The 26,809-nt window shown below is 41.1% G+C and overlaps 1 protein-coding gene across 7 annotated transcripts in view; it reads left to right on the top strand.

The window, feature by feature from the left end:
* EBF1 (EBF transcription factor 1) overlaps positions 1 to 26,809 on the top strand; it is a 395,401-nt gene that overhangs the window by 21,413 nt on the left and 347,179 nt on the right. For all 7 annotated transcript variants that reach the window (XM_084763355.1, XM_084763354.1, XM_084763353.1 and 4 more), the window contains one exon: positions 5,733 to 5,801. In XM_084763355.1, the coding sequence (XP_084619481.1) occupies positions 5,733 to 5,801 (69 nt within the window). The remainder of the gene's footprint in view (positions 1 to 5,732; positions 5,802 to 26,809) is intronic.

Here is a 26,809-nt window from a genome sequence, read left to right as displayed (position 1 = left end):
TGAGAGACACTGAGGGGATGAGGGCCTCCGGCATGCTCATTCCTTTTGCTTTCATCAACATGGTTTCTTTTCTCTGTAAGAGCTTCTTCAACTGTGTCATTTGCGGGGGGTCGCTTCAGCATAAGCTCTCCTCTGCCTACACGATAGTGATTTTGCTCTTCCAGCTTGGTCCCTCCCTGTTGAGGCCTGTCTCCAGCACAACGGAGGTCAGGGCCCATTTTCCTTTGTTTGACTTTAGTGGAAAAGTGGGTCAGTTCAGACCGAGATGGAAGAACTATCAGAAGAGACTGTCACAGGGTCGAGGGGGCCAGCTCTTTGCTTGGCTGTGGGAAGCGACTGTATACTGGATGGCATCTCAGCCTTGACACCTGAGTTTGAGCCCCAGGAACCCACATGGTAGAAAAGAAGACCCAAACTCTTGCCTTCGGCTAGAGTTGACTTTTCTTTTTTTTTTTTTTTTTAAGGAGGAAAGTGTCTTTGCAGCACAAAGCAGAACACTGAAGAGGAATGGAAGTGAAATACTTTCCTCCATTTGTCTGCTGCCTGTTCTGGGCTTTTCTAGATTACCCTTCAGGGCTCTTATTCATTTATGCCAAAGTCAACTTTTGAAATTCAGCTTCTTTTAATTGCCACTGCTGGGGTCGTAGAGGAGAACTTAATAGTTTACTTATCTCTCTTTGTGGGCTTTAAAGTCAAGCATGAGAGACAGATAACAAAATTAGACAACGACTAAATTGTGTAGTTGAAAGTAGATGCCCTGAAGAAACTGAAGAGAAGCTATAGAGTTCTGGGATGGCCAAGCACCCAACACCTTGGTTAAGCAGCAGAGACTTATGTGAAATGTTGAAGTATATCAGACTTGTGAACACTTCTCTCTTCCTTCTCTTTCACTCATTTTTTAAAATATTTTTTATTTATTTAATTTTTTAATTTATGTGTGTTGATGTGAGGGTGTCAGATCTTGGAGTTACAGACAGTTGTGAGCTGCCATGTGAGTGCTGGGAATTGAACCCTGGTCCTTTGGAAGAGCAGGCAGTGCTCTTAACCACTGAGCCATCTCTCCAGCCCGTAACTTGATTTCTTAACTCATAATATAGTGTAGACTTCTTCCACGGTAGTGTGTCAACCCTACCACCATTCTTTTTAGTGTGTTGAATTCCATGAATATAGATGTGCATACACATATTTGCACTTCCATGTACATACACACATGTATTGCATATGTACATGTGTCTGTGCACATCTTTGGTGGTTTTCACTGCATTGGTAAAATATCTCTTGGAAACTAAGGGAGGAAGGATTTCTTTTTTTTATTAATAATTTAAAATTTTTTACCTATACATTTATATTATTACACATATATATACAATAAGCTACCTACAGGAAGAAGAACCATGAAACAATCAGGAATTATATAAACACTACATTCTTAGTGTTTTGGCTATTTGTATTTGACAGCCCTGAAAAAAAACATCTTTACTATCTTGGTACACCTAAAATTCTGAATGTAAATCAATAACTATCATATCTCATCATTATCAACTTAAACCTCTATCTAGACCTAAAAACATCTTAACCCCTAAACAACTAAGCTTCATTGTAAAACTAAACTATCTGGTCTGCAACCCCATCAGAGACTCGAGAAGGAATAAAATTGGATTACTTTAGACTTGTTTTTCAAAGGGTTCAGCCTATGGTCACTTTATGTTTCCGGACCCATAATGAGGCAGAACGTCACAGGAGAAGGCCTGGTGGGGAAAAGCTGCTCAGCTCCCAACGCCCAGGAAGCAGAAAAAGAGATATAGGAATGGCCCAGGGCAAGTCCATCCCCAAGGACATGTCTTAGAGACATACTTTCCAAAACAGGGAGGTCCAGCTAGAGATTTAGACTTCATAGGAGCCTGTGAGGGACACTTGAGGATCACATCTTACCTCTCTTTGTATCTAAGGGGCATGACAACGTAGATGCTTTTTTGGTTGCTTCTGTGTGTAGGAAATGTCGACTATACTTATGATGCCACAGTGTTACACAAAATACAGCAAAGTGTTGAATCTAGTGTTAGTGTTTTATATAAACGTTTCTTTCTAAGTGTCTAGTGCCTTCTGTTCTTTCCTTTAGTTGCCTTTTTGATTCTGCCTATTTACTTCCCAGTCTGTCCTTTTCACATACCCATTTCTCTGAGTCCCCTGAGTCACAGCATAGAGACCTGGTTTAGTTCGTCTTACTGTTGTCTTTGTGTTATGGAGATGAGGACTCTACATAAGTGAAATACATCTCTGGGGCCAAGAGTGGCATTTGTTGGGGGAGGTGGTTTCATGTGTGGGGCAGGATAGAGCACACAGTGCTTTCCTAGGGAGTCAGCTTTATGGTTTTTTTTTTTAATCTACCATGTCTCCCCAGTACACCATACTTATTCATAAAGTTGTTGATTAACAACCATCCATTCATTCAATCATTTATTTATTAAGTCATTTAATATCTGAGCTCCGATATTCTACCTCAAGTGTTATGCATTAGGTAAGTGATATGGACAGTTTCTACCTTCATGACACATGAATTAGCAAAAAGGGAGCGCAGAATGGGAAAAACTTCCAACAACAAAGAAAATGCCCAGTACATAAGGAACAGGTTGCATTGTAGTAACTGTCCAAGAGAGAAACAGCCCAATTTAGATTAAAGGTGAAATGTCAGGTAAGGCAGGGAACCTACCCTGACTTCTAAGTGGCAAGGAGACATGGTTGAAGAGGTCAGGACTGCCCACAGAAGCTTGCTGGGCCTGGACCTGAGGTCTGAGGGACCATGCCAGGCTGGAGGGATCACAGCTGACCCATGAGGCTGGAGTTTGGCAAGCTGCAAAGAAAGGGTGGCAGGTCAGCGGCCTGGCATTATGCCATATCATGGATTTATTCAGAGCGCAGTGGGATGCTGTTCAAAGGCCTTAGAGGACAAAATGGCACAGTCCCCTGGACGTTTCACAAAGATCCGCTAGATGGGACAGATCTATTAGATGGAGTCAAAGTAGAGACAGCAAGATCAAGAGGGAGATGTTGCAGTACCCGCAGAAATAAATCAAAGCAACTGGGCTGAAGACAGTGGCGATGGGTTGGGGGAGAAGCTATAGACTTAAAGGGTGGGTCCTTGACCATAGTTACCATCAAACAAGCTGAAGGAAGTCCCTGAGGACATTTCACCCACTAAGGACTGTGGTGAGGGTGCAGACACCAAGGATCTTCTTCTTCTTCTTCTTCTTCTTCTTCTTCTTCTTCTTCTTCTTCTTCTTCTTCTTCTTCTTCTTCTTCTTCTTCTTCTTCTTCTTCTTCAGGAGAAGGGAAGAGGAACAGGCTTTCTCATCCATCTGCTTTCCTCCCTGGTAAAGGGTCATGGCTGTGTCAGTGGGCTGCTTTTGAACATCACTCACTCCTCATAGCCCAGGCTTCTCAGATGTGGGGTAGGGACAGGGTATACACACAAGTGTGATCTTGCTACTGCCCCACCTTGGGTTCTTAATGGGACCAGCCATTCTCAATCATGATGCTAACTTGGCAAGCTGAGGGAATACTGGTGGAGGGGATCAGCTTTCAGGGGTAGTGAAGTTGGGTTTTTATATACTGTTTTACACATTTTGTGTGTGCATGTGTATGTGTGTGAGTGTGTATGCTATGATGCGCATATGGAAGTCAGAGGACAACTTGAGGAAGTAAATTTTCTCCTCCTTCCCTGCGGGTTATGAATGAGTTCAGGTCTTCAGGCTTGGTGGTGAGCATCTTTGCTTGCTGAACCATCTTGCTGGCCCCCTGGAGTGGAGTTTAAGCTATTTGTTTCTCCTGTTTTTTTATTCATCTCTCAGATAGGATACCTTGGGCCACCCACCACATAGTGTGACTTACTACTGGAACAGAACTTTGGCCCCAAAAAAGAGTTTTTGATGAACCAGAAGTGTTTTTCTCTTTTCTTTTTCTTCCTTCCTTCCTTTCTTTTCTTTCTTTCTATTTTTTCTTCTTTTGAGACAGTGTTTTTTAGCTGGGGCTTTGAGAACGGAGACACAATTCTTTCCAGTGCTTTCTGAAGAAAGACATAGATCTAGCACTAAGCTGATTTGTCCCTCAGGGATACAATCAAAGAGAGGAAGATGTCTCAACTTTGGTGAAAGACTTACTATGTTTGGAAATATTTCTTGGTCCTGAAAAATGAAGCTCAGTAATTGGTAATCTTTAGCAGATATCTAAATTTAGTCTGTCTCTGTCTCTGTGTCTCTGTCTGTCTCTCTCTGTGTCTCTGTCTCTCTCTGTCTGTCTGCCTGCCTGTCTCTGTCTCTGTCTCTCTGTGTCTCTGTGTCTGTGTCTGTGCCTGTGTCTGTGTCTGTCTGTCTGTCTGTCTGTCTGTCTGTCTGTCTGTCTGTCTGTCTGTCTCTCTCTCTCTCTCTCTCTCTCTCTCTCTCTCTCTCTCTCTCTCTGTGTATTTGCATACATTAGAATGTATGAGACAAATGGTGAAAAGTATTGTATTTTTCTTATGGTATGCAGTGGAGTATAGCTCCTGGGTCACCTTCCAGCCTTCTTTATTGATCAATCATGTTCTTCCACAGGTAGTAGTCCTGAGTGGAGACCAGCCCAGGGTGGAGGGATTTTTACTTACAATAGTATTTCAGATGCATAGTTCGAGGGTGGGTATTTTTCAGAAACATGCCAGTTTTAGCTGGGGGTTGTATATTTCAGGTGGTGGAGTGCATGCAGAAAGCCCTAAGTTCAATCCCCAAGACTATAGCATGACGTAGGTGTACACCTATAATCGCAGCTAGCACTGAGCAGGTGGATCCGAAGTTCAAGATTATTCTTAGCGACACAGCAAGCCTGAGGCCACTCTTGGCTGCATAAGACTCTGTCTTAAAAGAGAAAAGAAATACAAGGTGTTTTTATTCACCCCTTTGAAACACCTTGGGATTTTTTTTAAGCCTGGCAGTCTTGTCAAGGTGATAACAAAGGATGATCTGGGTATTAGGGCTACTCTCTTTGCTCATGACTGTTCTACAGTCAGGGCTGTACTAGCCAGTGGGTCTGCTGTCCCCAATTTGCTCAGAAAACTAAAGTGCTGGCCAGTGATGGCCACTAAAGCCAGAGGACTAAGAATAGATTCTTCAGTTTCTTCTCTCTCACCTTCTCCTTATTTGGACCATTATGTGTTGCCTTTATTCTCTCGAAGATATTCAAATGTAAACAGTCGTCATGCTGGGATTTTTTTGAGAAGGTTGTGGTGGAAGAACGTGCCACCCATCTAAAAGAGAAGGAAAAAAAAAAAGAATCTATTTAATGCAGAGCGACTAGAGGTGGGGGGAATCACTCATCCTCATTATTGACGCCTTCCACACAATTAGGGTGTTCTTCAGGGAAGAACGTTCTATCCACCCACGACCCTGAGTATTCTCATTGGGTAGATGTAAGAATACAGCCCTTCACAGTGAACTCTGCCAATGCCTGTGTAGTGAAGGAGAGACCCCATCTTAGGGCTGTACTCCTGGCTCTGGGAGGGCCCCAGCAGGGAGAGGTTAAGCCTGGCCATTAACCCATAAGTGACCCAAATAGAATTTTCTGTCCCTAGGATCCGTTGATTGCCAGGTATGGCTTTGTGGTAATTCTAGCGTTTGCAACCCAGCAATTTGAACCTTCTGTCTGCTTAAACGATGATTTTTACATTGTAATGGCTGGTACTAAATCCTCTTGCTTTTGCTCCGTAGCCGCTGTTGTGACAAGAAAAGCTGTGGCAACCGAAATGAGACTCCCTCAGATCCAGTGATAATTGACAGGTAGGGACCACTCTTCTTTCACTGGATTCTTATTCCTCATTATAATGAAACACCTGCGTTGTGTCGCTCATGGGCGAGGGGTAGGGATGCTATGGCTGAAGTTTGCCTGTTGGTCCTGACTTTCACTGCGCCGAGTGATTATGATTTCTGGGAAAGCCATATGGAATGTTCTTTGGAGGCCTGTTTCTTGGACGGCTCTGGTTTTGTGTCTGATTAATGCTCGTAAAGTAATATATATATGTGTGTGTTCATCCCTCACTCTCTGTGGCTCAGTCCCTGTGTCGTACCAGGAAGCTTCAGAAATAAAATAATAATAGTTTGTGATTTATGAAATGTGGTTGGGTGCTTATAAATATTTAACTTTTATTTGAAAAATGTTTGAATCATTATCACTTTTAGCTACAGTAGTTCTGTTGGACGTAATCCATCTACATTTTAAGGTTTTATTTATGCATAAAAGCAGTTTAAAGAGATCTGTGAACCAAGATTTTTCTACTGTTATTTCCGGGCTTGATTGCAGCTCACACAGTATTGTAAGCTGATTAATTTATCCTGCTTGTCTTAATTATTGTGTTTTTAAACAGATCCATATTACTAATCTGACATGACCAAGTAAATCACTGTAGAACAGTACATCTGTTTCAGTTTGCCAGTGCAGTTTTGAGTCGGTGTGCACACATTATGCAGAGTGGCATCCCAAATATTCATTTTACATTTTAATTATTGAAATTCATTGTATGGAAACATGTATGATAAACCATTTGTTACATAGCATTACTCACAGGGAGTTAAATGGCCTGGAAGCTTTATAGAGACTGTCAGTTGTCAGCTAGGAAAAGAGCTAGCATCTTCTACTCACTGGGAAAAAAGAGTCTTCATTTAAATAAGGCAGATTTCTTCAGTGAGGAACTTAGCACCAAATGAACCTCCCTCTTTGGGCTTTGGTAATATTGTCTTGGGCAACGCCAGCACAAAGATGTAGCAAGGACAACCCGTCAAATTCTTTATGTTTTTACATTTTGATCTATCATTTTTCAAGTAAAGAAGCCAAGGTGTCTAGCTTGTACATCTTTGTTTCTATCAGAATATTGTTGACTGTGTCCTCTCCATGTTTTCAGGTTCTTAGCTCAATATTGATCTCCAAATAGTTTTGTAAAAGTTTCACTTCAGTTGAATTTTCTAGTCAGAGATCTCTTGCTAATAGTTATGAGATATATATACACATATATACATACATATTTGATATGCACAATAATATCTTGGTTCCAAGTTAAAAAAGGTGGAGTTTCAATGTACAGAAATGCTGCCTGGTGCCCTCTGAATGAGAGTGGTGCGCTTATCTGAGAGAGCAGATATGTCATTCATAAAATTGTTTTCTTCCACGTTGGTGTTATTCGTGTATACCTTTCAGAACAGTGCTTCCTTTTCGAAGCGAGCGCTTCTTACTCTTGTGTTAAAAAGAAAACGTTTCATCAAAGAGCCTGCCTGAGTACTCTCCAAACTTTGAAACCATAAGCATTCTGCGGTGTCTCGTAGTCCCTTTTCCATTTACGCAATGAGGAGGACCTACTGTGCCACTTGGCAATGAAAACACGAACCCTTGTGAATGGGTTAAGCTTTAAAGTTCTTCGTTTGGTTTTAAGCTGTGACTCTGATGCAGAAGGCTGATATGACTGTGGTTTGAATAACATCTGATTTTGACCTGTTCCTGTGGGTTGCGATGGCAGGAGAAACTTGACTCAGCAGCGCTGTAATTAGCCCGCCCGTGTTTTTGAAACAGGATTGTGTTACCTGGATTGCATTAGTGTGGCTTCTATTGTGGCCGCCTTGCATCTGTCCCAGTAGGGTACTTAAAACCGTTTTCTTGGCTAGGGGAGTTCAAACAATTTAGGCAAAATAAGTCTGCACTTTATGCTGTTGGTGGCTTTAGAGATATTATTCATGGCAGCTATACTTTCCACCCCCACTAAACCCCCACCCCTGTTTCAGTTAGACAAAGCCCCGTACAGATAATTTTATTTCTTTAAGGTAGGCACATTTTAAGCAACGGCTGAGACAACCTGGATGTGTTCAGTCCCTAATATACATTTATTTTCTGGCATTTGCGACTGTCTGACACAAACTATCTGACAAATGAGACCAGTTGATAGGCAAAGCTCCCAGTTGGCTATTTCTGTTCGTATGTGAGTTTTCGAAGTTATTTGCCCCTTCATTTTGCCAAAGATTTAAGGGAAAAAAAACCCACCCAAACTCTCGATTTCTGTCTCTGCCGATATGTGAAACTTCCCTTTCTAAAAGCAAGACATGAAGATCACAAGCATGTCGGCAAGAGGGGACAGAACAGAAAACATTTTTCAACTCCGCAAAAATTGCGACAAATGGGGAAAATAGGATGGCAACGGTGTTTGGATTTCAGTTTCCAATTTCATTCCGTGTTACTGATTGCGTAATATCTGTTACGTGCTTAGGGTTTTGGTTTGCTTTTGGATTTATGGATCCGAGTCTCCGAGCTTGCTGTACTCAGTAACAACACTCCGTTTTTTAATAATATGCATATTGTATGCAATATAAGGCTGTGGTGGCCTTAGAAGTTACATAGCTTTAACACACAGTCACCTCTTTTTGAAAGCTAATAGTTTTTAGCTCCCTTTGCTTGGCCTTCGGAATTTGGAAGAACACTGCTATTTTTATCAGTCAAAAGACTTTTAGCAGTGATTATTCAGGAAAACTATTTATAGTGTAGATGGAAGAGGCTTTCTGGTCACATAGCACTGGTGCAGGGCCAGGCATTTCTGTGTTAAAATTTGGGGACATTGTTTGTTGCCAGTGATTTGAAGACCTCAGTTTGGCAAATTGTGTTTGTGCGTGTGTTTTCACGTAAGCATGTGAGCACGCATATAAAATGAAATTAACAAAATCAGCAGTTGGACAGACAAGTTTCTATTTCCTTCCAGTGGCATGCAACAAAGTAAGAAAATATGATCCAAATTACTTTTTTTCAGTCATGACAATTTGTCAAAATGTTTATTGGAAAATTGCTGTGTGGTGTAGAAAGGGGCATCTGGAGGCGACTGCTAGGTTACGTTTCCGCTCGATGCCAAATAGCTTGATTAAGAATCATAAAACCCCAGCCTGTACCCAATGATCCAGATATTTGGGCTATGAGGACATGGGAAAAGTCAAATGTGTTATGTTTAATAGCTGATGAGCAGGAACTAACAACAGCAAATTTCATTATCTTTGAGATAAAGGGCGATGTGCAGTAATTATTGTTAAAGTAAAAAGCAAAAAATGACTTCCAGTTATTGAATTAAGGTGGGGATTGATTTAACATTCACACACGAAACTCAGATTTGAATTTAAAAGGTTTGCAATAAAATTCCTGTTTAGAAATTGAATACATTGTAGTTTTATTACTACAGCGGATATCCTTGTGTCCTAACCTTTTTCCTTGGAGTTATCTTAGTTCAATAAATAAAACCTCATTAGGCTATTCCCATTTCAACGAGTTTATTAAATTTTGCAGGAGTAATTAGCATAAGCTGTGCTAATTTTTCTGGAAGACTAATGAGGGAGGTTCTTAATTAGGCTCACTTTGTAGGAATCAGAAAAGAGGATAATGACAAAAGTCACAGGGTACTCTGAATTGGGAACTCACTTTCTTAGAATCCATAGGACAATTTCTGTTTCTCCATGGAAGCTTGGTAGTGCATGCTGTATCTGTACAGATTAAAAGTAGACTTTCATTCTCCATTCAGTTAGTTAGAATGAGGATCCTTGCTTGGCTAAGAAAAATATTTCTTTATTTTCTTAGACTGTCTTGGACTGGCGAGATGGATGGATACAGATGGCCTTACAAAAACACCTCTTTCTTCAAATTTTACCATATAGTTCCTCTCACAGGAAGCACTGATGCTTCTGGCTGGAGTATTGGGGGGTGGAGTGGAGGGGCAGTTCTATGTTGTTCTTCAATTTAGCATCAGTGTGGTCGATGGAATAGACTGACTAAGCAAATGAAGGCACAAGTTCTTAGGGCTGTGGATCCTTGGCTGTCAACACACAAAATTTGTTTTTAAGGGTTAGAAACAATCCAAGATAAACACATATCTTGTGTGTCGGTTAAAACCCAGTCCTTTCAGGAGTATGGGTAATGTGGTTCAAGTAACCTGCACATTTTAGCCCCCCCCCTAAAAAAGCCAGTATTTAAAACTGAGATCTTTTTAAACCCATCAACATACATTCTTCTAATGATTTGGGTTTGTTGATTGCTGCAGTCTTGCCTTGTTTGTCCTTTCCGCTGCAAGGATCTCGTCAGCTATGCTTAGAGTGAGGAGATACAGACCATGCTGTATGACAGGAAAGAGAACGCATGTCTTTTGGGACACAAAAACCCTAGCCTGTTTGGAATTAGTTCAGGCCACACTTACCTAAAGCTCTTCTAAAAAGAAGAAAAAGGAAAAAAAAAAAAAAAAAACAACAGCCCCCAACCCCCTCCCCCCCAAAAAACCCCCAAAGATTTGTTTTTTCCAGAGTGGTCTAGAGTTCTTCTATGTCTGGGTCATTTAGGCAATATCAACTGACTTTGTGATGATGATAATGCAAAATGAAATTGTCAGGCAGGAAATAAGTAGAACGCTCATTTTGTCCACTGTAGGTCACTTGTATAGAAAACCTTGGCCATGAAGGGATTATTCTGGTAGAATTTTAATTGAAGGTCCATGTCTTAATCTAAGAGGTCAGCATGTAGATGTGAGATTTTGTAGCAACGTGCAGTGTTATCTTGCTATCATGTTAAGTTTCTGTGACCATCAGCATGATAGGAAAACAACAGTAACATGTAGCCTCAGGACACTCATAGGCAATTTTTTTTACCATTGGGCATGTGTGAGAGAATTTACTCCCCTGAATTTCTAAAGGCATAGGGGTCCTCCAGCAAATAACTTCCTTCTGTCTTTTATCATCAATTATAACCCCCCAAATCCATGCAACATGTTTTTCTTCTCTGTGCTTCATAACAATGAAGTCCTTCACTTAGATCACTTTTCAACCTGTGGGTCATGACCCTTGGGGGTCAAATGGCCCTTTCACAGGGGTCTCCTAAGACCACCGGAAAATACAGATATTTACATTATGACTCACAACAGTAGCAAAATTACAGTTACTAAGTAGCAGTGAAATAATTTTATGGTTGGGAGTCAGCACAGCATGAGGAGCTGTGTTAAAGGGTAGCAGCAGCATTAGGAAGGCTGAGAACCACTGACCTAGATGAGCATGAAGTTTATGTTTCCTAAACATTGCAAATGAGATGCTCAGCCAGGTTCATGACTTCAGTTTATCGCTCTTTCACTTTTTATCTTCCTCTTCATCCCATCATCCAAAAAAAGGCCAACTGTGAGCAGAGAACTGCTCAGCACAGCATGCAAGCTGCTGTGTGGGTCACCAAGAAGCAGAGGTGCAAATGCATTTGTCCGAGGTCTGAGAAACCTTCCATGCCACCCAATTTCCTAACTCTCACTGTTCAGTTAAAAACAAAAGGAGTCCATTCTCTGACGCTGTCCCAGGCAGGATAATTACTGTCCTTCTGGTTGTTCTGAAAAGCTTCTACCTTCTCAACAGTGGAGAGTCAGCATTGACACAGAGCATGAATTTACAGTTGTTTTCTAGCCCTACTGCATTTAAACATTTGTTTTCTCAGTGGGAATTCGCACGTGATTATTAGACTTATGTGGGCAAGTATCAGTCTCAATTTTACATATATCAGATTGTTCCGTTCTGAGGATGAGCTGAGCCCCAACACTTGGATCTGGTTTGCTACTGTGATATATATATATATATATAATTACTAATACAATAAGCTAATAGCAGTCTAGATTCCATTCGCTATCAGCTATTCTCAAATACACAACCAGGATACATTAAAATGCATTTCAAATATGCTGACAGTAGATCATAATGCAAAGCACTTTTGCAGGGTGTTACACTACAGCAGGCACTGTATAATAAGCTACAGCAGTTTTCCTGTAAAGGAAATTATGGCACAACTTCCAAGAAATGTGTTTAACAGAACTTCGGGGCATCAATAAGTGTGTGCGTGTGTGTGTGTGTGTGTGTGTGTGTGTGTGTGTGTGTGTGTGTGTAACACAGCCCGTATGTGGGCTCATGGTGTGCCTTTGCATTTCATGTCATCATAAGTTTGTTTCTATAACAGTTTGGAAAAAAACGCAGGGAAGTGCTACAGTCTCCTGTATGCCAGCGGTGTCACACAGTTAGTGGGCGATGATAATTCATCAGTATAATAAGCATGCTTTTACTTTCAAACAAGTTGCTTGGAGCTGAAAACAAGCAAAGCAAATGCCTGTGAAAGTGACACTTCATTGATATAAATTCCCATTCCAGGATATTACCAGCACCTGGCCAAACTCCCTAATTAAAAAAAAAATTTTTTTTGGCCAGATTTAAAAAAAAAAAAAAAAACAACACTTAGAAGTTCCCAGACTAAAGAGATGGTATTTCGATCATTTTAATTTGCATGAGATGTTATCTAAAATAGACTACCAGCTCTTTCTTCCCATTCCCTCCTCTCCCCTCCCCGTCTTCCCACCCACCTCTTTACAAGCCATGTAACTATACACTGTTCAGGACAGTATAAAAGTGACTCCTATTGCAACCAATGAAATATGGCGAACAGTACAGGTTTGTCTTTGGTTGCGTGCTGTCTTTAGGAGTGTGGGGAGATGAAGATAAATCTCCCTTGCAAACTATTTCTCCAGTTACAAGCCTTTGTCCAGAAGCAAATGAGGGTTTTAATGTTACAGTCCTTGTTATAATAGAATTTTAATTGCCTTAGCCCTGGTAAAGCATGAAGCAGCAAGAGAGAGGGAGGTGGAGGAGAGAGAGAGGAAGGGAGAGAGAGAGAAAGAGAGAGAGGAAGGGAGAGGGAGAGAGAGAGAGAGAGAGAGAGAGAGAGAGAGAGAGAGAGAGAGAGAGAGAGACAGACAGACAGACAGACAGACAGACAGACAGACAGACAGACAGAGACAGAGACAGAGACAGAGAGACAGAGAGAGACAGAGAATATTCTTCGTGGAGAGTCAAGTCTTCAAACAAATCATCAGAAAACCCTAAACTCTGTTGCATTTTCTTTTGAGGAGGTCACTTGTGCAAAGAGATATAGTTTGTGAAACATCACTGGTATTCCATCTTTCTCACATGGGGACAGACAGTAATGTTTAGTGTGCTTTGGTAACTTTTATTTTTAAGGGCAAAATTCTCAGGTCCAGTTGTGAACGTGCCCCCCTTTCAAGTTCACTTCTAACAACTTCGCTAGGCAGCCTGGAAAATTAGCTAGCTTGATCCCACACAATAACCTCCAAAATGGCTCTGGATACCCACAGCATCCCACTAACTGTTAGAAGCACAATGGTTTCATAATATAATAATAATAATAATAATAATAATAATAATAATAATAATAATAATAATAATAATAATAATAAGGTAATGGTGTTAGGCAACACATCTTTAATAAGATATTGTCCATGCCTTTGCCATGTGCTCCGGGAGCTGCTTCTCACTTGGTGGCCTTTTGATTCCTCTCAATAAGATTATTTCAAATACTCTAATCCGGAATCATTGACATGAACACAAAAGCCTAGTGACATCTAATAGATGCCTCTTAGCTTTGCATTAGCTCTTGTTCTTTTCCTTTTCCTTCTTCTTCTTCTTCTTCTTCTTCTTCTTCTTCTTCTTCTTCTTCTTCTTCTTCTTCTTCTTCTTCTTCTTCTTCTTCTTCTTCTTCTTTTACCTGACTAAAAGCTTACGGACACTTGGGCTCTGTCTCCCAGGAGCGGCATGGGGGGGGTGGGTTCCTCATGAAATATAAAGGAGGAAAAAGACTGGCAGAGGCCAGATAAGCTACAGAGTGAAGGGCCATAGATTAAAAGTAAATGGCAGCAAATCCTCCTCTGTACACTCACTCCTTCTTTCATTTGTTTTCTTTAACGCTTTAAGTGCCAAGGCAAGGGGGACAGAGAAGAGAGTTAAATGGTGTGTGCCAGCGGCCTTTTAATCTGGACATGGGCACTGTATGTATTGCACAGGGCTTGGGTAAGATTGTCAAATTTTCATTCAGACATGTGATGACTGCAGTTTTTCAAAAAAAAAAAGAAAGAAAAGAAATAAAAGAAAAACCCTCATCATCAACATCAAACCCCTTTTTAGCCATTCTCTCTTTAGCTGACCAGTTACTGTTGCTATGTGTGAGTGAGAAGCACTCCTCTGTTAACACTGGGGCCTCGTGATGCCTTGCAGTCAGGGTGGAAGTCTTTCTTGTAATCCACGAATCAAAAGTGACCAAAATGGAGTTAAGATACGCTGTTCTGTGGCATCAGCGGCTGTGTTTTCACATCACATTGCCCCTGCTGACCCTCAGTGCACACTGAGGTGGGTGAAGGGCCCACACTGGTTTAGACCCTGGAGCCTCACCAAAGAGGAGTTATTTATTCCTGTAGACTTGTCCTCTTTTTCCACCTTCCCTGAGCAATAGTGATTGACAAAACTCTTCTTCCACTCCACTTGCAGATCTGACAACTACTCTCTTGGCAATTTATTATTGTTCAATACTTAGCTATTTCTCACTTTTAAAAACTGTTTCCCACTTATTAATGCTCTGATCTGTTAGCAATATCTCACAATTAAAAAATAGTTTTGAGTTCACCCTTTTAAAAATATTTTACTTAATCACTTTACAGCCTGATCCTAGCCCTTTCCCTTCCCTCATCTCCCCCTCCCACCCATCCCCCCCCCTTCCCAGAGCAGGGGAGGACCCTAAGGGATACTGATGCACTCTGGCATTGGGTGCACTCTTAACTGATGCCTTCCTCCAAAATGGAAATTTAGTTTGAAGGACTCTAAGATTGTCATTAAGTTTGATCACACACACACACACACACACACACACACACACACACACACACACACACCACACACCAGAAAGAAGACAGAAAGTGAGCGTTCATTCTCTTTTAGCTATTTAGCAAGTCCTTTGGAAAAGGGAGTTGGTGAAGTATTCATTTAGTGATCTTTGAAATCATTACCAATAATGTTAGAAACCTCTGTTTTCCTAAATGTTCTTGGTGTGTTTTCTTAAAGCTAGATTCTAATCTCTGCTTCATGCTATACATCCCAGAATAATCTCCGAACAACTTGAGACCTTCTTCTTGTGATTCAGGCAAGGGCTGCCCTGTGTGAGACATCCGTATGTTCTTATAAAGACCACCTTTGGGCATCATAAAACAAAGTCAACAAAATCCTTGGCCACTGTAAATTTCATTGTCACACACATGGCTGTTGGCATAGTGCTTGCGGATTTTAAGCACTGTAAGGTGTGATATTTCAGAGGATTTCCTTCTCACCAGCAGACTCTATCTGATGGGGCATGCAGCCTAAAGGACTCGCCCCTGAACAAGTGATAACAAACTCCGCACCTCCAGCTCTCAGCTTGAGTTTTGGCCCCACCGTCCTTCATTACCTAGGAAAGTGGTTTCCATTACTTCATGGTGTCAGGCACTTTTATTTCACTTTTCTTGGTAGCCACATTTCACGCCCTCATGTGTTTCTCTAAACACAGTCACCCAGCCAGTTTCTTAGTTACTGTCACACTTAACTTGTAGGGTTGACAAAGAAAGTAATAATCCATAGAGAAATCTAATGAAGGCACAAAACAATGGCGAAGACAGAGACTTAGAGGCTTCCTTGCAGGCAGGTGAAATTCTTCATGCCTACTTAGTATCTTTGCCTCAAGCACCTTGGTGCTCCAATCTTCAAAATGGGAACATTCATCTCCATTGTGAATTACAGCTGCAAGTGAGCTCAGTCTCACACATCTCTCTCTCTCTCTCTCTCTCTCTCTCACACACACACACACACACACAGCTGAGTGTATATGCACACATGTGCACATATGAACATACAATTATGTTTTTATTACAAAAATATAACATGGCTTACAACACCTAATAAACACTGGGGCTGGGACATTCCTAGGTTCTAAGTCTTAAAATAAGATTTGAAAACTGAGCCTAATATATTTTATGTGGATCACTATCCCTAATGCAACAAGCACCATGGCCTTTTTTTTTTTTAAACCAAGATGGGTTACCTTTCTTAAGCTAATCATTGTGGCTATGCCTTCTTGGACAAGAAGTCACTCATTTCTTTTTCTTTCCATAACTATTTACTGGGCTTCTACTGTTTGCCTCATACTGTGATTAGGATTGTCCAGAAAAGCCAAATGGAGAGACATATATTCAAGGTAAATGCTCCTTACTCCAACACGGCTTCTGGAATCCTAGTGCTTTCTCAGTGTCTCAGAGTTTTGAGGGGGTTATGTTGAAATAGTAAGTAAATATTACTAAATTTTCCCCTCTGTCTTTTGAGACAGTGTCTCTTATATCCTAGGCTGGCCTCAAACTTGTGATTCTTCAGGCTTTCACTGAGTGTTGGGATTACAGGCACCTGCTGCCATACCTGATTACACTGACATCTTTAAAAATAGATGAGTACATACGAGACTAGACCCAAGATGCACAAGAAATATCCCCTCAGGCTGAAGTCAACTCAAATCTAATGATCCTGAACTTGGGCAAACCCCATGGTTTTATTACACTCCTCTGACACAGTCCACGTGTGGTTAAGACTGTATGCAGTGGTGCCAGATTGAATCCCAGAAGCTAGCACCATAGGCCACGGGCCCACTCAATTGCCCTAAACCCCCATTTCTTCATTTATAAGATGTGTCATCACGGTGCCTAGACAACGCACAGTATGATGTGTTGTTTTTCAAATACAAGCTGGAATGAAAGGACTGCTAGGACCCTTTGCTATGGAATTCGAACTTCAGCATTTTGTGGTATTGCTGAGCACAGTAGGGCCTCAGGAAGTGATGACAGGGTGCTTAAGGGGGCAGTTGACACAGCAGCTGCCTCTCTCCAGCCCTCAGCGCAATACCTTGCTCATGTGCTGTAGAAGCTTAGGGTATGGTTTTGTGAAGTGAAAGGGTTGAGAAGTGTAGTTGTTGAATGTGATGGTCTTGTCTCTGCCTAAGGATAGGCTTGTTACTGCCACACAATAAAGGGAGGTGGTACAAGAAACAGAAAATGCAGAATAAAATACAAATTTTGTTTCAGTTAAAAATGGTAATCTTCACAGTATCACCACGAAAATGCCCTCTCGTTGCCTAACTGTTTAATTGATCGAGTAAATCACAGAGTGGACAAGGAAGTGAAAACCTCTGCTGTTGATGCTCACACAAAGCACGCTTTCAGGAATATAGTCTGTTAAGCAGTTTGTCTATTATATACGTTAACATGAATTAAAGGAAATAATACATGTATGTCCCATTTTGAGGAAGATAGCATGTTTCAGGGATTTTTTTTTGTTTGTTTATTTTGTTTTGTTTTTGGTTGGGGGAGGCTTTTTGTAGGGGCAACTTAACTATGTTCTATCCCTTTCAAATATGAAATCAGGGTTACAGTAGCCTGTGCTTAAGCATAGTGTCATGGTACTTTTGTGACAGAAGGGTTAATAAATTCCTCCTTGTGTTCTCTTTCTCTACCCCCACCCACAAGATCCTGCAGTCCTCTTTCCCAATCCTATCATGTGCCTGGTTGACGCTGAAAGAAGGGTTTGAAGTTGCCCATGGGCCATCTTTTTTTTTCTCAGCCTCCTCTGAGGTCTCCTGGGCAGATGGGAGCTTGCCTTCTGTCCTCAGGACTCACAATCCAGCCAGGCACTAGTTTCAGCAGCCTAGCTTGTCTGACCTGTGAACTGGTGAGGAGGGGAGACAGAGATCTCTCATATCTAATAGGGTACATCTCTGTGCCTGTAGGAGATACCTACTCCAGGAAGGGCTTCCTTATTTCCATGATAAGGTGACATTCATGAGAGCGGTGTGCTGAACTAATCAGGTTAATTAAGAGGCCTGGCCATCTCCATTGAGTCTCTCCTCCCTGTTAAAGGCAGAGGGCTTACATGGCCCTTGCTTTTGCCCCTACAGCCTCTAAGAACTGTAGGCAGGCAGAGAATGGAGGCTCAGCACAGTGCCATTCGAGGTCCATGAACGTGTGGATTCTCTCTCTCTCTCTTTTAAGCACAGCAGAACCTTTAAAGACATAGCAACTCCTGTGAAGACTGAGAGATCGAGTGCCTTCAAGTGTCAGCTAACATTAAACTCATCATTTCAGAGCAGGCACAAGAGGCTGATGGAGGGTCCAGTCAGGAGCCTCCATGGGTGTTTTATTTAATATGGAAACTTAAACCAACCAACCAACCAAACGCCCCACAAGACATCTGACTGTGGGGTGCCATTAGTTCATCAGTTATACAGAATGTCTTTAGTTCCTTTGGTATCTGAAGTGGGTGCTAGAGGCCGAGGAGAGCGCTGATGGCTCCAGGCCTCCCCATGAACTGGAAGGATAGAGGGGAGGGAACTGAGCTGCTTCAGTGAGGTCCCTTTTGGGGCAAATGTTTCCCCTTCTCTCCTCCCACAAGGCTCAGTCCTAGTTTAACTTTAAATACTATCATTGACTATTCTGCCCCTCCCCCAACCTTGGTCCACTGTTTCATTATTATTATTATTATTATTATTATTATTATTATTATTATTATTATTTCTTCTTGGAAGTTCCAGGAATGACTTTAATTATCTCCACAATCAAATTCTCATTGCTGCCTCTGTGCAAGTGTGTAGTCACAGATCGCTGGGATTATTTTCTTTAGCACTCGGGGATAGAGAAGCCGGTTGTTTCAAAATGAGAACCAGCTGGCCCGACAGAGCTCTCATTTAGCGGGTAGCCACTCTGTATACAAAGCCTTCGCTCTGGTCAGTTGTTATAGGCAATCCCCATATCAACAGTGTTTGGTTTATCACTCTTTAGTAACTGTCCAGTGAGAAGGGAATAATAATAATAATAATAATAATAATAATAATAATAATAATAATAATAATAATATCCACAGGACTCAACATATTTAATTCCGTCAGTTAGGCACAGGGGTTTGGAAGAGACATCACTGTAACTTTTTCCTGCAGCAGTTTAGTCATAAACTTAGTTTTTAAAGTATGTTTCTGTGAAAAGTTAAGGTGTGTGTGTGTGTGTGTGTGTGTGTGTGTGTGTGTGTGTGTGTAACTTTAACCCTTTCTAAATCTATAAAGTCAAGTTAAGCTCATTTTTCAGCATAATTTTCTGACAAGCTGAGTAGAGAGATGAAAGGCAGATAGCCACATTGTTGGTCCCACTAACAGAACCAACTGGGGGCAGTGATAACTTATTATTTAGTATCTTTTCTGCCAGCCAGTGAAATAAAGGCTGAGCTCATAGACCACATATACTCCTCTGTCTTTCTGCTTTGTAGAAATTTCTTTGTTGTCATACTTTGTTCATCTCCAACACACTAGATTTGAGTTGAGGCAAGGAGAGTTCTCTCAGCAGTTAGCCACCTCTTTCCAAACTGTGTGGAGGAGAGAAGGCAGCGCCCATCATAGAAACCCACAGGAGCCACTCGGTTATGAAAATAATTTGTTTTGAGAACTCAGCTTACATTTTTATAAGATAAATGAGTTTGGGGGACACGAAAGCTATTAGTCAGAATGAAGATTAAAAAAAAACATGTTCACACAGTTCAAATTCAGTTAACTAAATTTTAATCTCACAAATGTAGGATCACTTTGCATTACTAATAAAAATATGTGCCTTAAAGAAATCAAGGCACGCTTTTTTTTTTATACTGACATCAACACAACAACATAATATGAAGAAAGGCCAAAAGACCTAGAAATTTATTCCCATAGGGAGTTTGATCAATACACTGAGGATCTGGTCTATGCACTTCTAATTATTTTCATTCTTAGAATTTCCATATTGAAACATGATTTGGATAAAATCTTATCTAATGAGTTTTTGTTGTTGTTGTTTAACCAATGACTTTAGATCAAACTATAATTCGATTGTATATTTCCTGTGTCTGTCTTTTGAAAAAAAATCTGTGGGTTTTTAAAAATATATTAAAAAAAAAAACCCAAATAACTGTTATATTTCCAGTCAGTCAAATTTGAACTGAATTTTACTTCCTGTTTCAAAGGTCAAGGCAGGCTGACCTCAACAGCAGTGTGGAGGCTGCTGAATTATTCATGTCATTGACTTTGTGTCAGCTTCCACATTTGTGGAGAAGGATGTTTTATTCATTTATCTCATTTAGAGTTCTTCTCTGCACCTGTTTCTACCATTAAGTACCCTGTAATTTGCATTTGATGCTAATTTAGTTTCATATCAGCCTGGTCCCCCCTTGTTAATTTAATTTTCTAAGACCCTTTTCATTACAGTAGAACTGTTTTTCCTCTTTAAAGCAAACATCTATACAAGTAATTGTATAAACTGCCTTTTAAATAATATCTTTTAGAAGATTCCATCGTTTAATTCCTTAATTTCTATAATTAGCCATGGTTTGATTAATGTTTCAAAGGGTTAAATTAAAATGCGGAGTTACCCAAATACATACTTGAATAATTTCTTATAGACTGCAGGGTTAGCATTGTGGAACTCTGGATAATTCTCAGAACTGTGTGCCTTAGAAGCGTTAATTTTCTTTCTGTAGAACACTGTTTAGTTTATGAAGGGCAGGGCCTTTCAAATCACTGCATTCCCAACATTAATTGTGAAATGTTAGCTTTTTTCTTTCATCAGACTTCTGATGGATGGTGGCTCAAAGTGTTTCTGCAACATTAGCAATGACATCCCTGAAACGACAAGGGCAGAATTAGGTCCGATTCCTTGAACTGTTTTCGATGCTAAGGCTAATGAATTCCTGTGTTCTATCCCAGACTTCTCTCTCATCTTAAACCCTCATTTCTGTCTGCTCCTTGGAGTTAGCTTGCTTGGGAACCTGTCAGCTTCTTGCAAGGGTTTTCAGCTAGCTTTCTGTCACTTATATCTATATGGGCACCACCGGACGACAATTACCACCTAGAAATCACGGAAACTAGGAATGTGTTGTCTGAAGGAGGCCTGACTGAAATGGCTGTGACCCTGATGAGAGAGAGGCCACATCCCCAGGATATCTGTCAGGGGGCTGGAGACCCTCAGACTGGGAAAGGCTTCTCCCTCATTTTGTTCCCTGCAGTTGCTTGGAGGGTGCTTGGCTTAAGTGAGTCAGTACTCCCCCAGTCCTCCTTTGGGTGGGGGGGATGTTGAATAGAGTTTGACTCAAGATCTAAATAGTGTGGAAATCACCCACAAGGAAAATTCTAGTCATAGCCAAATATTACTAAGAAATCAACACAAGATCTCTGTGACCCCTTTCTCCACTTGGGCTAGCTTGGTCTGGTCTGTTTTTCATATTCTCTGGGGATACCAATGGTACCACTGCAATGGCCTTCTAGAAAGATCTTTCTCAGCCTGTGGAAAGTAGAGTATGAAGAAGTCTTCCTTTTTTTCTTCTCTGTTATAAAGGCCTCCTGAGGACTGCCTCATATACCACTGTCATTGTGGTAAAAGAGAAACTTCTAGATTATCTAGTGGGAAGCTTCATTATGTTCGTTATGCTGTTTCTAAGCAGGGATTCTTGGAGGTTCTTTTAGATTGGAGTTTTTCCTCCTGTATTCTCTACCTCAGAACTTTTTATGTTTTATTGCTTGTTAGCTTTTTTTTCTTTCCTCCTCCTCCTCCTCCTCTTCCTCCTCCTCTTCTTCTTCCTCTTCTTCTTCTTCGTCTCCTCCTGATGGGTTTAAAACAACATGAGAAATAATAGAAAATAATTATTTACAAAATATTTTTCATCATTTAAAAATATTTGCTTATTGACAAATGCTACATCCCTGATATAGACTTGTTTTTTAATTAGAAGAAAATGGGCTGCATTTCTAGAAAAATTTCTCTGAGGTTTGACTAAACAGCCAGATTAAAAAAAATAACATATTTGTCTGACTTTTAAGAATGCAGGAATGGTTTTTCCATCCAGTTCTGGCTGATGCGGAGACTTCTATAGGCAGACTCTCACATCTTCAGCTAAGGACCTTTGATCTTTTACATAGATACCATAAGTGAGGAATGGACAGCACCTCAGCCTCGTCACTCACATATCCTTTAGAGAAATGAAACAGAGAGCATGCAGGGGTCGCCTCTTTTTAATGGGCAGAGCTCTCTGAATTGCATCAGTGATTTTTCTTTCTCCTATTGTTGTTTTGTGTACCTTGGATGGAGAACGTGTACCTTTGGTTAACTTGGATGGAGAATGACTAGTTTAGATCAGGCAAGCAAACCCATCTCCTAGGTAAGTCTGAAATGCTTTCCAAAGGAGAGAGGACTAAACCAGGTTTCCATCTGAGCTTAGTAGACTCTCAGAGATTTTGGTCCAGTCCCTTTGTTTTAAAGGTGGAAAAGCTGAAGTCAAGAGAAACACAGCAATATTGCCAAAACTCTGAGTAGCGTTAGAACCAGGACCATAAGCCAAATCCCGCTCAGCTTCCAGTGACTTTGGATGCCCAGGTCTCACTCCCCTATCTATTTGACCTTCTGTGAAGTCAGCCCCAGGGAAGGGTGCAACTTCTGTTTTCTGGGTTTGGTTCCATTGTCTTTAACAAGGCTTCAAACACTAGTTATGTTGTTTGTAGGAAGTTATGACAGTCACTGGGAGGAGGAGCCTCTATGATATCCCACCCTGAAATCGCGCTCGACTGTTTAGATGCTCACACACCTCACATATTTGCAGACCTGCTGTTCATACTATGTCAAAACACTGTGGAAAAAATGGCATTTTTTTTGTTTTTATTGTCAGAGCTATTTCATCAATAGTCATTTCCCAGTAGGAATTTTATAAAGCATCTTTCAATTTCAGACATCTCCCCATCATCAGTGGTCTCTGGCTGTTACCTTTCTCTGGAAGGTACTGGCATACATACATATTAAACTTGGAAATTGCCAGAGTATAGTCCTCAGTTTAAAATTTATCTTATAGTTAAGCCTAAAAAAACTTAATAAATGACCCTTCCCCAAAATAACACTAAAGGAAATGAGGCATTGTTGCAGAATATAATATTTAAAAAAAATCATACAAAAAAGAAAGAAATGGGGCATTGTACTTCCACCTACCCCAAACTACTTTGGTATATGACTCTGTCAAAGCCTGCAGGCTTGCCACACTTTTGAATGACCAACAGAAGGACAGAAGTGATGAGGAGGGTGCAAGGAGACATTTCTAGCCCATAGCATCATTTAAATCTGAACCATGAGCAGAGGATTCCAAAAGACCAGGGGCAGTGGCTTTGCAAGATGAGCCTGGGGTGTCCACCTCTCTGGGAAAGGAGGAAGCAATGGTCACTTCAGGCCACGAGCGATGGGCTGAAGCCTGTGAGGACAGCCGAAAATGTGTACCTTGATTTAGGAAACTCAATTCTGCATCTTGCTTCCAAGATGGGATTAAATTGTGGTCAAAAGTCCTATCATCTCACCTACCTCCACCCACAGTCTGGTCATTTTGGACCAACGACTTAATTTTAACAGGTATGATTATATATTTATGTATCTTCTTTCTTTTTCCTTTCCACAAATTGTCATAAACTGTTCCACAAGCTAAATCCTTTTGTGCTTTGAAATATTTTAATGTCTGACTGGAGACAGAACAAATCTGTTAAACTTACCAAGGATGGTTTCATGGTGGCATGTTCTCTGAATTGAGAGAGATGGCAAAGATATTTACCAGATGAGTCAATGGGCCCCAGATAAGAGAAGCAATGCAACAGTGTGCATGTTTATTCAATAAATGTTCTTACAGCACAATATACAGGTCATTGGAGCCATGCACCTGGCTTGGGGACTCCCCCACAGACAATTTGTAGAACTTCTAGGGGACTGCCATATAAGGAAAATGATATTTAGTGTATATTTGTCTCTCTCAAATCACAACTGAATCCATCCATCTTGCCTCTCTCAGCCACGTTGCCCTTGCTAGTCCACTGCCCTAGTATAAATGACAGAGTCAAAGTGACTCAATTACTTAACCAGATTCAGTGTAGGTTAATCTCCAATGAGACTCATTTTTAATCGTTGCCAACTTATGCTTCCAATTATGAGCCACATTTGAGTATCACCTTCTCTTAAGGAGCAAGCACCCATTGGTTCCATCACAGACCCGACACGTTTGCTTGCTCATTCTGAAGCTGAGTTTTTCATTTGCACTGAGACTGGGAAGTGACTGGGTGTAGAATTCTGAGGCAGGACACAGCAGAACTGGGGCTTGAGGACTGCTTCTATGGAACTTAGGAATGTGGGCCTCAGCAAGGCTCTCCCCTTCTCTGGGCTTCAGTTTTCTCATTTACATAAGGTTCCCCTTTTCCGTAGCTATTTTCCTCCTGTGTGCTCCTGAAAACATCACCAATCTTGCATCTGGTGATAGAGGACAGTCGATTATTACGTTTGTGTCAGCACTGTGTGAGGTGTAAAGTAAAGAGTAACCTCACAGTCAAGACTGAACAACCAACAGTATGCTCCACTAGCTTTCCCCTTCTTCATTATTTTGTCCAAGGTACCAGGTCAATAATAAGGATAAAGCTGGAAGCACAGAGCCCATCTGTTGCTAGGATCTACCTTAAGGCACAAGGTTACTGAAGGGAGATCATTTGATGAGCTTCCTTACAAGGCTAATTGAGTTGGCATATTTAATTCATTGGTAGTGTGGGTTTGGGGAAGGGATCTAGTAAAAAAAAAAAAAAAACAACTGTAGGCTTGTAAAACATAAGGAGTGTGGACTAAAATGTTTATCTACCTGAGAAAGCAGCTCTGGGAGGCCGTCCTAGAGGTTACCAATCGATGCAAGATCCCACAGCTGTCTTTCTGAATGTCTCTGGCTTAGACTTCTCTTCTGGGTGAAGTGACCAAAAGGATGGTATATGAGGGATGCATGCCACACTACATATAGTATTTGCTTATTAACGCTGAGCATGTGCAGAAGTAGGTGGAAGATTCCCTTTAAGGCCCCCAAAGTATGAATATTCTAATGATGAACTGACAAACGTTCATGCTTTGATAGTTTCCTGTGCTTGTATATAGCAATATTCTGTGCCCAAGCCTTGAGCATTAAAATGATGGGAATTTCAGAAAAATTCAAAACTTTTTACTTTTTTGGCAATGTGTTGAGATGAAATTATATATATAGATAGATATATATCTATCTATATATATCTGTGTGTGTGTGTATACACCATCTCTGACTAGAATAAGGTCTCTCTCTTTTCTCCTTCTTTCTCTACCTCCTCCCCCTCCCTCCCTTCCTCCTCCTTCCCCCTCCATCTCTTTCTCCCTTTCCTCCTCATCTTGGAATCTCCACAAATAAAGATTATAATGTTTTGACAGATTCCCCAAAGAAACAACATTTTAAGCCCCATGGATAATGATCTCTGAGACTTCTCAGTACAGAAGAAACCCTCCCAGGATTTCCTGTTTCTCATTTACTTTCCTTTGCTTCTTATTTTATGTCTGGTAAACGGGATCAAGTACTCAGACAAAATGACTACAGAGCTAATATACAGAGCATCAATTCTATAGAAATACAGTATAAAACTCCAAAGAAAAAAAAATAAAATTCATTGTTACAAGAAATCTATATGCCCCTGGAATTTTGTTAAGAAAAAAAAAAAATATATATATATATATAATGACCTTGGTTCAGTAACAATTAGCAACCAGCAAGGGGTCACCAGCCCCACGGTGTTTTGGCCTGTTTCAGTGGACATGAACTGGCTATTTATTCCAAGCAAGTGTCCCAAGGTGGGGTCCCCTCCCCTTGCCATCTGATTGTAATTTAACCTCTGATTTTAAAAGGCCCCCAGGAGCAGGGAGACAACGGACTGCGCTTTCAATATCTTAAGGAGTTTATTTTTGCTGTGCCGTGCGTAATTGGGTTTTATCAGATGGAGTTGGCCAAGTTGACAATGACCTCGTTTTCATTTGGGGATTCATTTCTTGTTTTGTGCCCACAGTTGTGCTGGTGTGTACTGGGTTAACATGTGTGCACAGCAGCCATTCTAGTTGGGTTTCTGTAGCTCTGTGGCAGACACGTAGAAACACACGCGTGTGTCTGTGTGTGAGAGGGGGGTTTAGAAGAGAGAAAGGGAAAGAGAGGGATGTGTGTGTGTGTGTGTGTGTGTGTGTGTGTGTGTGTGTGTGAGAAGTGGGGTTAGAAGAGAGAAAGGGAAAGAGAAGGATGTGTGTGTGTGTGTGTGTGTGTGTGTGTGTGAGAGAGAGAGAGAGAGAGAGAGAGAGAGAGAGAGAGAGAGAGAGAGAGAGAAGGAGGGAGGGAGGGAGAGAGCATATGCAATTCTGTGGTCTATAAACTAAGGCACTATAGACTGTGTCAATTTAGTCTTTTCCTGGGTTATGGCTGGCCTGTATTGGGTGGTGACTGGCATTCACTGATACATGTCCTGGGTGCTATTATGGTAATTATTGTGCAGTGTTGATGATGATGGTAACAGCCACCATTTCTTAAGCTACATTTCTGCTACCCAGTCTCTCATTTAGACCTGGCAGCCCTACTTGGTTAGCGTTCCCTTTCTCTATTTTATAAGGAAGGCAACCTCAGCTCTAGGAGGTTAAATCACACGTTCAGGTTCAGCGCTGCTGTTAGATAGGGGAGCCAGAATGCCAGCCCTGCTGTGTCCAACCCCAAAGATCAGGATCTTGATCACGACACTCTTCTGCCGCACCAACATTCCCTTTTTTTTTTTTTTGAGTGCGGCCTTGAATACATTCATTTAGGCAAATTTCTACCCTTTTGCTGGCATAATTGCTATTCCTTTTGTTGGTCATTGCTCCCCTGGGCTTCCCTCAAACATGGTCAGAGGTGCCCCAGACTTTTTAAAGATTGAAGAAAGGCCACATGGCCCTGCATAATTTGACGGAGACAGCTGTGCAGTGGGTTGTCTCATTTAAATTACAACCGCAAAAAGAGATGTGCCA

This window comes from Acomys minous (assembly GCF_964271855.1).
Source record: "Acomys minous genome assembly, chromosome: 16".
NCBI lineage: Eukaryota > Metazoa > Chordata > Mammalia > Rodentia > Muridae > Acomys > Acomys minous.
The sequence above is the reverse complement of the archived record's forward strand: the minus strand, read 5'-3'. Positions and strand labels throughout refer to the sequence as shown.